Genomic DNA, 14063 nt, shown 5'->3' on the forward strand with positions numbered 1-14063 from the left:
GATTTGATTTTGCATTGTCAGCAAGTAGGTAATCTAGACCACGCTCTGCGGTGCCTTGTGTTTATTTCTGCACAAAGCTGGACAGCTAAGCTATAATCATTGTTAGTGAAAGGGATATCTTGATACTATTATTCCTGTTCATTGTTCCATTATGTCCTCCTCAGCATTCAACCTGACGGTGCATTTTTAAAAGTATCCCAAGCAGCACTTGGTACACGATTACCTCACAGCCTGGAGAACATAACCACAGTCATATTCTTCAGTTTTTTACAGTTTAAAAGTATGCATCCTCAAATGATGCCCCCCCCCCCATCCCAATGTTAAAACATCTCTTCTTGCACATTCCTGTACAGTAGACTTTTTGACTGCCTGAGGAGAAAAGGGAGAGGTGAAAACGGCAAAACGTTTGAGGCCATGTTACCTCCACTGAACGTCCCACAAACTTGCTTGTGGTTTAACCGTATCCTGTATCGATTCCAGGCTGAGCTTTTAAGCTGAAAGAGATAACTTTCCTGCGTGCTTGTGCGCCCCATAACGACGTCTTTAGTCTCATTCTGTTTTGTCAAATGAAGTGGCTGAACATCACAGTCCTGCACAGTTTCTTGAAGCTTCTCCTGCAGAGTAAACTAGGCAAGCTGTGGCACTTTGAGTGAGGTATTCAATCTTTAGGTTTTGCAGGAAGTCGTTGTCTGCTGGTTTTATTTGTATTTGTTTGTATTGTTTGGCTTTATGGCCAGATGTTTCTGGTTGTCCATGGTGCTTCCCATCAGTCCTATGGTGTTTGACAGCCACAGCAGACCATGAGTCAGCTTGACCTGCAGCTTAACATGAACACTGAACTCTGTCTCAAAGGAAATCTCATCCTGTTCCTCTCCCTCCTCATTCATTCAGTCATGACTCAGACTGAGAAAACCTGAATAACATATACCGTTCCCATGGTGTTGTCCCATTAGCAGACTTAAGTACAATAGTGAGGTCGTTGCTTTTCAATTTTATGTTAGTTAATTTGTAGTGACTACATTTCATTGGTCAACACTTAAAACCAAAATAAAGTGGATCATTGCACAAGAGGAGTCTTATAGATATACTTCAATGGTACATTTATATCGCGCAAGTTGCTTCTCATTCACTCACAGCCATGGCAGCAAGCAGCCATGCAAGGAAATGAGCTGACCATCTGGAACAGTTGGGGTTCAGTGTCTTGCTCAAGGACATTTCAACATGTGGACAGGAAGAGCCTGAGATCAAACCTCCATCGCCATCCCTGTGATTGGTGGACGAGCTGGTCTGCCACCCCTTCAATAGCTCATGATTATTGAAGAGAGTGAACATGTTTCAGCACACTCGTCATCAGGTCTACGTACTTGTGATTTGCACTTATTATGAGCCTCCTGCAGTGAGATGATGCACTTTAATTTCATCCTCGTATTCCGTCTTGCAGCTGCACATTGGATGCCATTTTTATGGATGCAGTGCAATGAGCAGCATTACTTCTTTGGAAATATTTTGCTTTTAACTCCTTTTCCCCAAAACTCTGTATGCTACGTTTCCCACAATGCAACTCAACAGTCTTTCATTTGACTTTCCGTGTCTTTCAAACTCCACACCCCACATTTTGTAATGCAAACCGTTATCAATTTTATGTCTCTAAGCCTGAGCTGAGATGACCCTGATGACATCATAGTGACATCATCAGGGTTTATTAAGAACTCCCTCCAAAGCCCAAGAAGACATCATTCCAAAAAAACCAGTAAAGTGTTCCTTAAACTTTTTATTCCAGGGATTTTGCTTGTAAACGAGTATTTTAACATGGTGGTGTTGATATTTTTATTTAAGTGAATGATCTGAATGCGTCCTCTGCCACTTCCTGTTGTTTCCAAACCCACAGGGCATACCTATTGTTCCAGTGGAACAGCTGCATATGTGGGAAAACCGTCAGATAACATGCTTTAACTCTGAAAAAGTGGCGGTCACAGCGTTTGTGTGGTCATGACGGACAAATAAAAAAAAAAGTATGGCCGGCTGTGTTGCCTGTTCATTAAAATTTTGTGTGTTTCTGTGGTAGGTGGCTGCCAGAGCCGGAGTTTATGACATCCTCAACCAGCTGGGCTTCTCGGAGTTTGAAAACCCGAGGGACACACCGCTGGCCAGGCTGCGCTGCCGCTGGCAGCAGCAACACATTCAGTCACTTCCTTTCCGAGGGGAGTTCATCTGAGAGAGGATCACTGTGAACGCACCAGGACAGTACTGTGCTTTTCAGAATAAAAGACATTTACGTTAACATTGTAATGCCTTCTGTATTTACCCCTGTATTATGCATATGTTCACTTCATCTATTGTTTGTTACTGCCTTTTTTTTTCCAAACTCACTGGCGATGTTAACATTTTGTTGGTGTTTCAGTGTTGAGTCTTAGCAGAATGTTGCTCCTATATTAGAAGTTGATATTTGTGCCTTTGCCTTTTTAATTAACGGTAGAACCTAGAATTTTGGTGTACTAATATTTATGTAACTTTTCTTTAATTAAGAATTGACAGAACTTTCTGTCCTTATGAGTTTTCACTTTTGAAGTTGAGACAAACTTTTAAAACTGTTCGAACAAGAGTTGAATGTTGTCATTGAGGAGAGAGGCAGAACCATCACTTCTGGTTGTATGTCACTTTTTTTTTTTTCTTCTTTACTTTTCTTTCTTCTACCCGACACAGCCGCCGTCAGTGGCTGTGCGTTTGTTTGACTTGAGGCTTTCACTTTTTGAGGAGATGTCCCGTGTACATATGAAAGCTGATGTTATTTAAATGTTTTCTAAAGCTGGTCAGAGTGGATGTTTTTGAGAGGAGATGCTGTCGAGTTTCTTTTGCTACAGTATAACAGCAGTGACCTGTTGTGCCTGTTTCTTTTTACATTTATTTACTTGTGTCATGATACAGGTACTAACAGTACAGCATGTCAGGATTTCTTATGCTAGTTTGATTTTAAGCTGTAAATATGTCTTTTTTTTTCTGAAAACGTTGGAGCAGTGTTTCTTAAAAATTGCATGTGATGTGAAGAACCAGAGGGATCATGTTTTATATTCTACGCATTCTTCTTCCTTATCAAAACATGGTGACTAGATTACCCACAATGCAACTCAGCCACCAACACTTGGGTTGGAGAGTCAGTGTTTGTTGTTATGCTAGTAGAAGCTAACGTAGCCTGGATTTGCTAGCCTTAAGCAGAGATATTAAGCAGCCTAGAGGGGTCTGATGAGGCCGCTTCTCTTGAAATCCACTTTTGGAATCAGAATCAGTTGATTCTGACTCAAGTGACATCACTGAAGGCAATATATCACACTTCATGCAGCTCCCTCTGGAGCCACGAAAGGCTTTTTTCCCCCACATTTTCCAGTAGTACTTTTTTTCAGTAGTATTCACCAAAACCTGTAAACAGACCTTGTTTTGTAAACTGGGTTCCCCTTTAATCAGCTCATCTCTCACAGACTTCCTAACCCTGGCCAGTAAACAGTTACAGTTTTGGTGACATTGCCAGTTATCAAATTATACATCTGGAAAATTTATGGTTGGAAAACAGCAAGGCCTTCAAATACTTGGTCTAACTTGGGTTAAAGAAGAACTTGATGAAGATAAATATACCTTTTAACAACAGTAGCTCATGTTGGTGGCATCAAAGGAAGGAGAGTTTTTATGCCAATTATTGTTTAGCATGCCTACATTTCCAGAATAACTTTTACTGTACAGTATTTCTTTAAAATCCCTAATATTTCTTTTCTTTTATTATTTTGATAATCTTTAATTTGCTAATATGTGTTTAGTTGTACCTATTTTACTTTACAACTACTTTAAGCTCAAATTGTGCATTAAAAACCACAAATCCTGCCTTAAAAACAGAAAGAGTGAGCCAGAAAAAAAAATTAAAAAAATCCCTCCGTCAGATGCCTTTCATTGCTATTTTAATCATGTCTGACAGTGTGTCTGTACTGTGATAATTGATTCAGACTAAGTGAGCAAAAAGATTGTGATTAAATAACTTTTTATGTTTGAGAGAATCCATTACAAACCCATCTTCATGTGACTTGATGAGAGAACTTGTGCAGGTTGTGATAACACCGTAACGTCTTCGCTATGCTCTTAATTTAATGTTTTTGGGTTTTTTTTTTTTTTTAAATAGACGCTCCTCATAGAGGCAATGTATTATCATTTATTCACTCTATGTGCCACTTATTGTCTTTTTTGGGGGGCTAAAATAAATAATTCAAATAGATTTAATAGCCTGTGTCTACTTTTGGTATCATTCTATTGTTGACTTTTCTAAGGAGAAAAATATCCGTGTCAAGGATTTGGATTTAAAAGGAGATTTTAAAGCAATGGGAGGATTTTCAATAAAACAACGCTGTGCATCAGAGCCAAATAATTGTCTCTTCCCTCCTCGGCTTCCTGTCTTACCCCCTCTTATCTCAGCATCATCTTGTGCTCTAGATACGCACCGCTAAGACTCCGCTCGCATATCCGGACGGCCTCTTTGTCTTGTGTCAGTGCCAGCCTCGGAGAGCGGAGCAGGTTATGAGCGTCGAGCAGCATACATTTACACAAAACAGATGATTCATTGTTGGGCTGAAATCTTAACATATTCCGTATACAGTAATAAAGAGCTTAGGCAGATCAAAAGACTAATCTGAGGTGCCTTTTGATGTGGACAGGTAAGGTCTTAATTAAAAAAAAAAAAAAAAAAACATATAGTCACTCTCAAGAATGGAGGGCTGTGTGGGGATTAAAAGCCACCGGCCGGCACATCAGTGAAGCTCACTTGGCTTTGCTGGCCTGCTTTGAAAGGCTGATATCCCAGATCACTTCCCGTCTTGTAAGTGCATAGCAGGCTTATCTGTGGGAGTACGGAAGTTGTTAGGATTTTATCACACCGCAGCCTATCCTGGATTATTGTAAATGGAAACCAAGCGCTCCAGATTGAAATGCTCCTTTTATAGTTTATTACTCTTGTTTCCTTTCTACATCATTTCAGTTTATCTACTTTAGCCCTCTTTGTGAGAGGCGGCTGGCACCATCTGGGATACACAGAATATACACAAACACACGCCTTTATAGAGCATAGTGTCCGTTTTGGAAATTTCTCCTAACTCCACCAACAGAGACAAATTGGTTAAAACAACATTCGGATATGGAGAGGGGCTATTCAGTTGCAGCATGTGGCCAACTTGACTCCGGGTCAAGATAAGCCCAGGACATGAAGACCATGCTTGGATGATATAGCGGCCCCTTGCCTTTGAAATCTTTTCCAGACTCATTGAGATACTCCCCAATGTGAAACTCAAGCTAGCGGTTCTGAAGGATCCCGAGATTACGGCGGACAAAGAGCGGCTTTGAGAGGTGAGCAGTGAGAGGGGATGTAATGAACTTCATGTGAAAAGCTTCCCTCTGCAGATGAGAGAGCTGTTCAGGAGAGGAGGCACGGTGCTGGTGCGCCGCCGTCCTCTTTGATTGTTCTTGTGTGGATAAAGGCAGCATTACAAACACCTCAGAGACTCAAGTGCGCTCTCAGTCCTCTCAGGGATTTATCAAAAATAACACGACTGTGAAAATCTTTGAAGGGATGTCTTAAATGTGCACTGGCAAATACACATCTAGGGCTTCATTTACCATGGGCAATAATGCACAATCCCTGATAGGCTAGGTATTACACACTCCACTGAGCAAGGTAATGAAAAGTCTCAGCTGGCAGGATAAAAAATACTGATTGATAGAGAGGGAGAGAATTGATAGATAGCTTTTAACTGCTCTTTATTTTCCTCTGTTTGATCCATTGAAATTTATCCCACCGACTAAGGTTTTGTTATTTAAAGGCCCTGATTTCAAGAGGCTTGTTATCTTGTTGTTTGAGCTGCACTCGACTTTAACTGCATAACAAGATAGCAAATTCTGAAAGTGGAGCCACTGACGACAGCGTCTCATGAGTAGAAATGCCTCCGAATGGCTACACATACACAGTACAAATGACATCTGAGACACTCTGCACTGTGTGTTCTTACCATGTTGTTTCATGCAGGCCATAACAGCCCAGATAACATTCATTACCAGGGCTGGAATTGAAATAAAAAGGAAGAAGGGGCACGTAGCAGCATCCCCTAAAACCAGACAAACCAAAGAGAGAGAGACAGAGCTCACGTGGATGAGGGAGAGAGAGGGAACGTGAGAATATGGACAGAAGTGTCAACGTGATATGAGGCCTAATGTTACTCTACGCTCTGTGGATTATCAGTGAAGTGTATGAGCTCCATCGCAGACTGGGGTCTCTGTTTACAGTGACGCAGTGACAGATGAAATGTCTGTTTCCTCATTGTGCCGCGTTATTATGAACTATAATTGGTCGAAGTGGTCATGGGTCACATCTGCAGCCCACATCCAGGCGTGGTCTCTCCCTCCACACCTCCTTGCAGTTCTCATGCATTAGTTCAGTCGTGTTGAACGTGCAGTTGCTGTTGCTTTGAGATAAAGTATGTTGGTGTTGAAGTTTGCTGTCTAAGCATCGCGTAAAACATTCTCAAATTAGTATAATTTTATGAAAATAAAGGTTACATTTATGCAATATGTGCACAACACGTTAGGCTTCCATACTGCTTTAATAGCATCATCTAGCTAATATCTCATCTGCCGTTAACTTGAAAGACAGACCACTTTAAGTTATGCTGACTATGATCTGATTATGAGCCTATGCATACAACAGCTTAAGAACCGTCACACAACTCTGAAAACCTTGAAATGTGGACTCAGCTGTGCTTTGAAGTTGTTGTGGCATTATCTCCTTTACTTTCTTAGAGGCTTTTCCTACACTGAAGGACTACAAAGAGAAGCACTGAAGCACCTTTCCTTTGCATTTAGGGAGTTCAAACTGCTCATATCATGGCTGCCACTTTGATACTTCTGGGTCATTTTACTCAGGGACCCTCCAAAGCCTAAAAGTCTGTTTGACCATAATCTTGGTCTTTTGGGGTCCCTATTGCCTGGTCCGTAATCCAAGAGTTAAAGGAATAGTTTGACACTGTGGGAAATATGCCTGGATGAGAAGATCAATGTCACTCTCATGTCTGTCCTTTTAATATGAAGCTGCAGCCACAAGATGCTTAGCTTAGCTTAGCTTAGCTTAGCTTAGCTTCGCACAAAGAGTGGAAGCAGGATTTAAAAAAAAAAGCAAACTGTATTTTTACACGGGTTACATGTGGGACTCAGGACCAGACAGAAGTCCATCAGATACGACTAAACGAGACTGTTTCAGCAAGAGCCCCCAAACGACATCTGGTTACGTTCAAGCGACAAGACCGTATTAACTATAACGAGAGTAAAGGAGGAAGTAAGGTGACGTTATAGGGCGACAAAGTGCGAGTATGAGGTCGCATCTGATGAATGGGTCAACACAACCCTGGACTTTAACGCTGCAGACAGCTGTTTGGATGCAGCCAACTCTGTTTCTCTAAAGCTTGACCACGATTGTTCCTTGAACTTAACCAAGTGTTTATTATTGGAACCATGACGATGAAGGTCCTCTAACCTCAACAAAGCATTTATTTTAACTCGACCATGATCTTTCCCTAAACTTAACCGAACCAAACCTTAACCATACAGCTGTCACATCAGAGGATGTGTTTGTTCTTCAGCAGTGTTTTGTCGCAGCTCTTGGAGGCACAGAGAAATGAAGCCCTGCCAGTAGTGGCGCCAGATCAGAAAACACTCGTGTGTCGTCCTAGAAAGCAGCGACAAGCAATTCTTCTTGTACAAAACTCTCATCTAACTCTCTCCCAATAAAGTCTGACTATTCCTTTAGCTTTCCACAAATTCAACTGGAAACTGTTGCATAGTTTTTGAGACATGAAGAAACAAACATGAAGCATAAACCTCGTTGGTGGGAGAAAAACAGATTCGGGAGCGCTGCTGCAGCCACAGCGAGGACTCCCACACTCATTACAGACTAATCACATTTTCTTAAGGGAGGTCAAGTGAAACTCATCGAGTCTGACCCGGGTCATAATTCAGCGCTCATTCTGAACCTTTCAGTCCCAAATCCCTCCATCCACACAGGGCAGAGGACCATAATAACATCTTCTTCAAGTCGCTGGTTTGTAACTTGGCAAACACAGACGCTCCTCTTCCCTCAAGCTGCCGGGCAGACCAGCAGCTGCTTTGCATCTCCCTGCATCTCGGAGATGAAAAGTCACATATTTTCTCAGCACGCTGGCATGGCTAGACCACATTACAGCACACACTGAGGCATCCGCAGCTCCACAACACTGCACTGTAACTTCTCCCGTCACTGGAAACACAGCGAAAGAAGCCTGATCTTTGCAACTCCACCCTCAAAGGCCGGACGAACCACTGCTCAGCAGATTAAAATGTTTCTGTCCGATTCAGATTTTAAGTCAATTTATCTGCGCTGGAATTCGGAGCATGACTTAGAAAGACGTCTCTGTGAAGTTTGGGAGAGGAAAGAAACAAGATGTTTATATTTTCAAGTGTTTATAGTTCGATAATCTGAAGAGGACTGGCTTCCTCACATGAAGGACAGAGTGTTCTAATGCGAGCACTGTAGTAGAAAATTGTTCTGGTGTGTGGACTAAACCACAGGCTGTGAGTGGAGCTATTCATTTCAGAAGGGAAAAAACAAGGCTTCTAATTGAATACTATGCTATATTGTGGAATGTCATCCTGGCTTTTAGACACAAGCGACACACAAAACAAAACACTCCAAACAGTATGGATGGAAAAAGAGCATAAAACTTCTTACAAGGCAGTTAATGGTTTCCATCTTTTAATGCTGTGAGTTCAGTTTCCATCGCTTATTAATGTTCAACTCCGGATCACCATCCAGTCCTCTCATTGCCACCCAGGGGGGATGACTGCATAAAACCCACACCTGCTCTACATTGACCATCCTGGGAGAATGGAGCTAATCAGCCACAGAGTGAGAGAATCCCCTGCGTGGGGGAGGAGGTGGGCCAGACCGGCAGAGCCCAGACACGCTCGAGGAGCGGCGGAGGGAAAAGAATGTCCAGTCTAGACACCTTTTTCCTCAAAAAGTACCTGAAAGTCAAAGCTCATTTCAACCCAACCCCCTTCTCTTCCTCCGAGAAGGATTCCAGAGTTGTTGGTTCAGTCTCTGCGTGGTCATGTCTGACTAAAAGTCTGGACTCCAGCAGGGCGAGCAGGGGCCAGAAAAATCCCGGTTGCTTGAGCAGTCATCCAAAGTTTTAACAGGCGGTCATTCCACCGATGAAATCTACTGTACAGTTTTCACACCTTCTAAGCCTCTAACGATGGTGTTGGATTTGTTCCCTTTTTGCAAAAGGGAGCATATGCTCACAGTGACATCTGCAGGATTAGTCCAGATTATGAAAATTTGAGATTTGAAATGGCATGAGGTCATTAAATTGGATAATAAATGGTGTGCTTTGTTCATACTGGAATGCAGTAGACATGGAAAATGTGCATTAAATCTACGTTTATAATGATAGGCTTCATTTTGAATGCTATTCCAGCACTTAACCTTACCTTTAAATGCACTTTATTTGCCCATTTACAAGTAGGTTCACGTTTTTTTTTTAAACTTTATCTTAAATCAACGTACATTTTCACAGCTTTTGGATGTTTCTCCTCTTAATACGGGCCCTGAGGAGATAGAAAGCACAATTTCAGTGTTAGAGGTGGTCAAAGTTACACCCTTTTAGTGTGAGATTCCTTCCTTATGTTTCCACAGCTAGATTTTCCTTGCCGACCTGCAGCAGAGAGTACAGTAAATAACACAAAAAGGAAAGTTTGTACCAAAAAGACTATAACTCTGGCAGATATTTACTTTACCCCCCTTTAGATGCTGAAGCCTCTTATTCACTTTGGTGTATTTTGGCACAAAAGTGACATAGGGAACAATTACAACAACCAAAATCCGTCTCAATGCACATAAGGGCGTGCGAGCATTGTTTTCAGAATGACTAAGATTGATAAAATGTCTCCTTTAAACTTTCATCCAGTATGACAGAAGTGTCTCTGGCTTTGATTTGATCTTCTCTAAACACACCCTTAATATATATCTGTGTGTTATATTTCTGCTGTACTTTTGACTGTAGATTGCTGTTATTTGTTGTTATGTACGCATGTCTGTGATTTACGTTATGCGTCTAATGCACGCCTGCTGGAAACCAAAATTCAGTCCCCCTTCTCTTCAGACGCGTGCACTGGAACTCTCTGACCTCTGCCATCCCTAATTTATCGCCATATCTATCACTGGCATGTGTTTGTGGACCAATGTAAACACATATGAGTGATTGCCTTGCATCTGGAAGAGTTTTTCACCCTCTTGAAGAGAGCAAAATAGATTTTTAAGAGGGAATATTAGCTGTGGAGGTGGGCATTTTTGCAGGATATGATGATATAACAGTTGCTTTTTTTTTTAGTTAAAAAAAAAAAAAAATCGCTTGGCTAAATATGTGGTTGTCTAGTGGGGAGAAGGCGCTCCCACTGTTGGCTGGTAGTGGCTTCAAGTGGAGCAGTTGAGAGTCCCGCAGCCGAACCATTGGTGCGTAATGGTGCACGACTGGACGGCAGATGTTTCACCACCGGGACACTCTGTCTCTGCACACTTTATCTGAACTCTTCCGACTTTTTTTTCTCAGCGTAGGCGTGCGTTAACTTGCGCTCCAGCCTTTTTAGAAAGTTATCTGAGGAAGCAAAGGACGAAGAAGGAAAAAAAAAAAAAAAAAAAAATTGGGCTACCTCTTGAAACCGTCCCGGTTTTTACCGGGGAGTTGTCGTCATCAGCACCCCAGATTTCCCCCCCTTAGCGCCCTAAATGGATGGGGCAGTCTCGGTCTATGCATTTCAGCACAGGCCAAAAGATTGGAAACAACTTGCGAATATCCGTCAGTTTGGCGTCTAGAGGGAAACGCTCAGAAATGCCCGGCTGCTTCGCTGCAGCTCAACTCTGAGGACTTTTCTCCTGCATTTGAGCGTTTTTTTCAGGAGGAAGGACTCTGTTCAAAGTTTACAACAGAAAGGAAAAGTCAGCGCTGAAGCGGCAGCTCTCACACTATAGCCCTCGCTATGGATTGGATGTATTTATTGATGTGCTTTTCACTCAGTCATCTATTTTTGGATCATATTTTCGCTGCAGAAACACATGGTGAGTGATCCATTTGTTTTCTTTTTGCGTGCTATTGCAGTGTGTATAGAAATGCAATCTGAATTGTGATTGTGGTGAAATAATGATAAAAAGTGATGGTCTACTGTTATGGACATGTCAACATAATAAGTGACAGCCTTACTGTTCTGGATGAAGTCAAGACAGTTTGTTGAACTGCTGGATCTCCTTTTATGTCCACATTATAGCCTGCTCCGCTTTCATAAAGACAGCATTCAATTTCAGCAGCCTTATTATATGCTATATAATATAATAAGAAATAAAGTTTAGTTCTGTCCTCTATGATACATCTTTTCAGTCATTGGGCATACTTTGCTCTGTAGTCTTTTTCCATAAGAACTTGCCCTACAGCTCTGTGAATGTGATTCTCACTTGACACTGTCTGTCCCATCAGAAAAACTCTCTGGAAAGTTAAGTGAATATGGTCTTATCGTGCCATTCAGCACAGACTCCCATGGCCGGTACATTTCTCACGTGGTCTCTGCTGGAAGTGGAAGTAAAGGTGCTGCTGCTGGTGCTGCTGCTGGTGCTGCTGCTGGTGCTGGTGCTGCTGATGCCTCCTCAACCGTTGGCAGCAGAAGAAGGGTGGCCCGCAGTGCCCCCGAGATGCCCTCGGTCACCTCCGCCTCGACTCAGCACTTGTTTTTCAATGTCACCGTGTTTGGGAAAGAACTGCACCTCCGCCTGAGGGCCAACAGGAGGCTGGTGGCCCCGGGGGCTTTTGTGGAATGGCAGGAGGACTTTGTGGAAAAAGCCAAGGAACGTATCTACGGGGACTGTGTTTTCACTGGGGATGTGAGTGACATGCCGGAGGCCTCAGTGGCTATCAGCAATTGTGACGGACTGGTAAGTCACCAGTGGATACTTGAAATGTATGTCTGATGAAGAGAGCTGTAGCAGGGGGTTAAAATGTCAAACAGAATGTGGAGGGTCGTCATGTATTTATTCACCTTCAGAAAAAGCCACTTAACATATTCCCTGACCTAAGCTTGCACGTGCATCATGCCCTTACATAAGACCAGTACAATAAAGCAATATCCCTTCTTAAATCTCCTCTGAGTGTCAAACATTCAGCCCTGTGTCTGCTTGAGACGTGGCTCCAAGTTTGTAATTTGGCCCTTTGCTTAGAGGCTATCATTTTCAGTTACCTTATGTGACCAGTTTTCGCTCTCTTACAAACGCATTAAAGCTTCCATAGACTTCTCAAACAACTCCTGCATCATAATTTCTATTCTTTCCATCTGTTCACTCAGTGTCTTCCAAACCCTCATATTTTTGCCAAAATACTCCCCTATACACTAGCAGGCACATGTGGCAGTTTGAGTGTCGGGATACTGCTCTTCCATTGGTCAGGAGTTCTTCAGGCAGCCAGTGATTGGGCTAGAATCGAGTGGGTCTGACCAAGCTCGAAGGGTTGTGCATGAGAATAGAGACAGGAGCAGAAGGGTCTGGATATTAACTATGAATCCATTATCAGATCTGAATGCTTTCATATTTCTTTCTTTGGCAAACAAACTATGGCTGAGTACAGACTGTCGCTCATGCATAGCACGTAGCTGGACAATAGCCAAGTTAAATTTTTTTTTACCTAAACCTGCATTAATTGATTTTTTTTTCCCCACTTGGGGGCAGCACAACAGGTGGTCAACACAACATCGACATTACCTGATATGGTGAACATGAGGAGCAATATTAGCTATTATTTTGCCATTGTGTGTCTGACCGCCTGGCAGACATAAGTCTTTTTATCTCCTTCAGCCTCTGAGAAAGGTGACTCTTTAGCTGCTAAATGCTCTGCTATGTTATGCTAAAGTTAGCGCCATCTGGTGCGCCAGGAACCTGCTATCGGAAGGTTTTCTTTGTCCGTAAAAAAGAGTGAGGACAGAATTTGGTTGGAGCTTCACAAATCCAAGTATTTTGCCATCCAGGAATCTCATCCAAAATGGAAACCCTGACAGGCACTTTATTTTGGCAAAATATGAGTGTTTGGAACATATGAGCATATGGATGGACTTTAGAGATTATGCTGCAGGAGTGGGTTTAAAAAGTTTCTGAAAACATTCTAGTTAAACCTAAGATGATATAAAGTGAAGACGCAAACTATAAACATTTTACAGCTTACAGGGGCCATGTTTGATTTTAAATTTCGGGTGAAAAATGACTTTAAACAGCTGTTTTAAGCATCCTCAGTAATGGCTTTCTTTAATTGGTGATATTTTAGGCATAGCAAGGTAAAGATTTATTACATTCAGACCTGTTTGTTGTCCAGAGCGTCTCCTCCTCCACCAATCTATTCATCATTGTCCTCCAACACAGTCATTTGGGGTCATCATGGCCTCTGCGTCGCACTGTGATAGACTGGAGCGATGGGATGTGAACTGAGCCACTAATGGATGTTTGCAGTCGAGCAAATTAGAGTGAATTTTCAAATGCACATGTGACATTTGAATTGGCAGGTTGGCCTAAGTGAGGCTACTCTTTAGCTTCTCTGAGTCAGCCCTTTGAATTGCTCTGACAGGAATGTCGTGTTGAAGATAACCCTCTGACCCAGGAGCTTTGAAACCCTTCAAATGACACAGACAGAAAATCTCAGTTATGAGTCCGTTTGTAAACTGTCACACTCGGAGTGAGAAAACCTCCTTTTTTTCGACAGTTTCATCTCTCTCTCTCTCTGTTTCTTCATATGCTTGTGAGGACAGTTGAGCTTTTTCTGTTGCATCAGCACAAACAATGTCAATGCCGTCTCTGAACGCTTGCATTGTTTGTCATCATCACCGCATTTTGTTGTTCTCAGAGTCTTTCTGTATTCAAGAAACCACACTGGAGAAGCCACTTCTTTCTTAATGTGACAACAGTGTGTTATGTGTGGGCAATG

At 42.3% G+C, this 14063-nt stretch overlaps 2 protein-coding genes across 7 annotated transcripts in view; both read left to right on the forward strand.

Annotated features, from left to right (window-relative positions):
- The window catches only part of pald1a (phosphatase domain containing paladin 1a), a 48576-nt gene extending 44316 nt beyond the window's left edge, over nt 1-4260 (forward strand). For all 6 annotated transcript variants that reach the window (XM_076760326.1, XM_076760324.1, XM_076760327.1 and 3 more), the window contains exon 20: nt 2066-4260. In XM_076760326.1, coding sequence (XP_076616441.1) covers nt 2066-2215 — 150 coding nt within the window. In that variant the 3' untranslated portion in view covers nt 2216-4260. The remainder of the gene's footprint in view (nt 1-2065) is intronic.
- A 6491-nt stretch (nt 4261-10751) lies between these two features.
- adamts14 (ADAM metallopeptidase with thrombospondin type 1 motif, 14) overlaps nt 10752-14063 on the forward strand; it is a 45092-nt gene continuing 41780 nt past the window's right edge. The window contains exons 1-2 of the mRNA XM_076760598.1: nt 10752-11170; nt 11583-12034. Coding sequence (XP_076616713.1) covers nt 11092-11170; nt 11583-12034 — 531 coding nt within the window. The 5' untranslated portion in view covers nt 10752-11091. The remainder of the gene's footprint in view (nt 11171-11582; nt 12035-14063) is intronic.

This window comes from Chaetodon auriga, chromosome 20 (assembly GCF_051107435.1).
Source record: "Chaetodon auriga isolate fChaAug3 chromosome 20, fChaAug3.hap1, whole genome shotgun sequence".
In the NCBI taxonomy this organism is placed as follows: Eukaryota; Metazoa; Chordata; class Actinopteri; order Chaetodontiformes; family Chaetodontidae; genus Chaetodon; species Chaetodon auriga.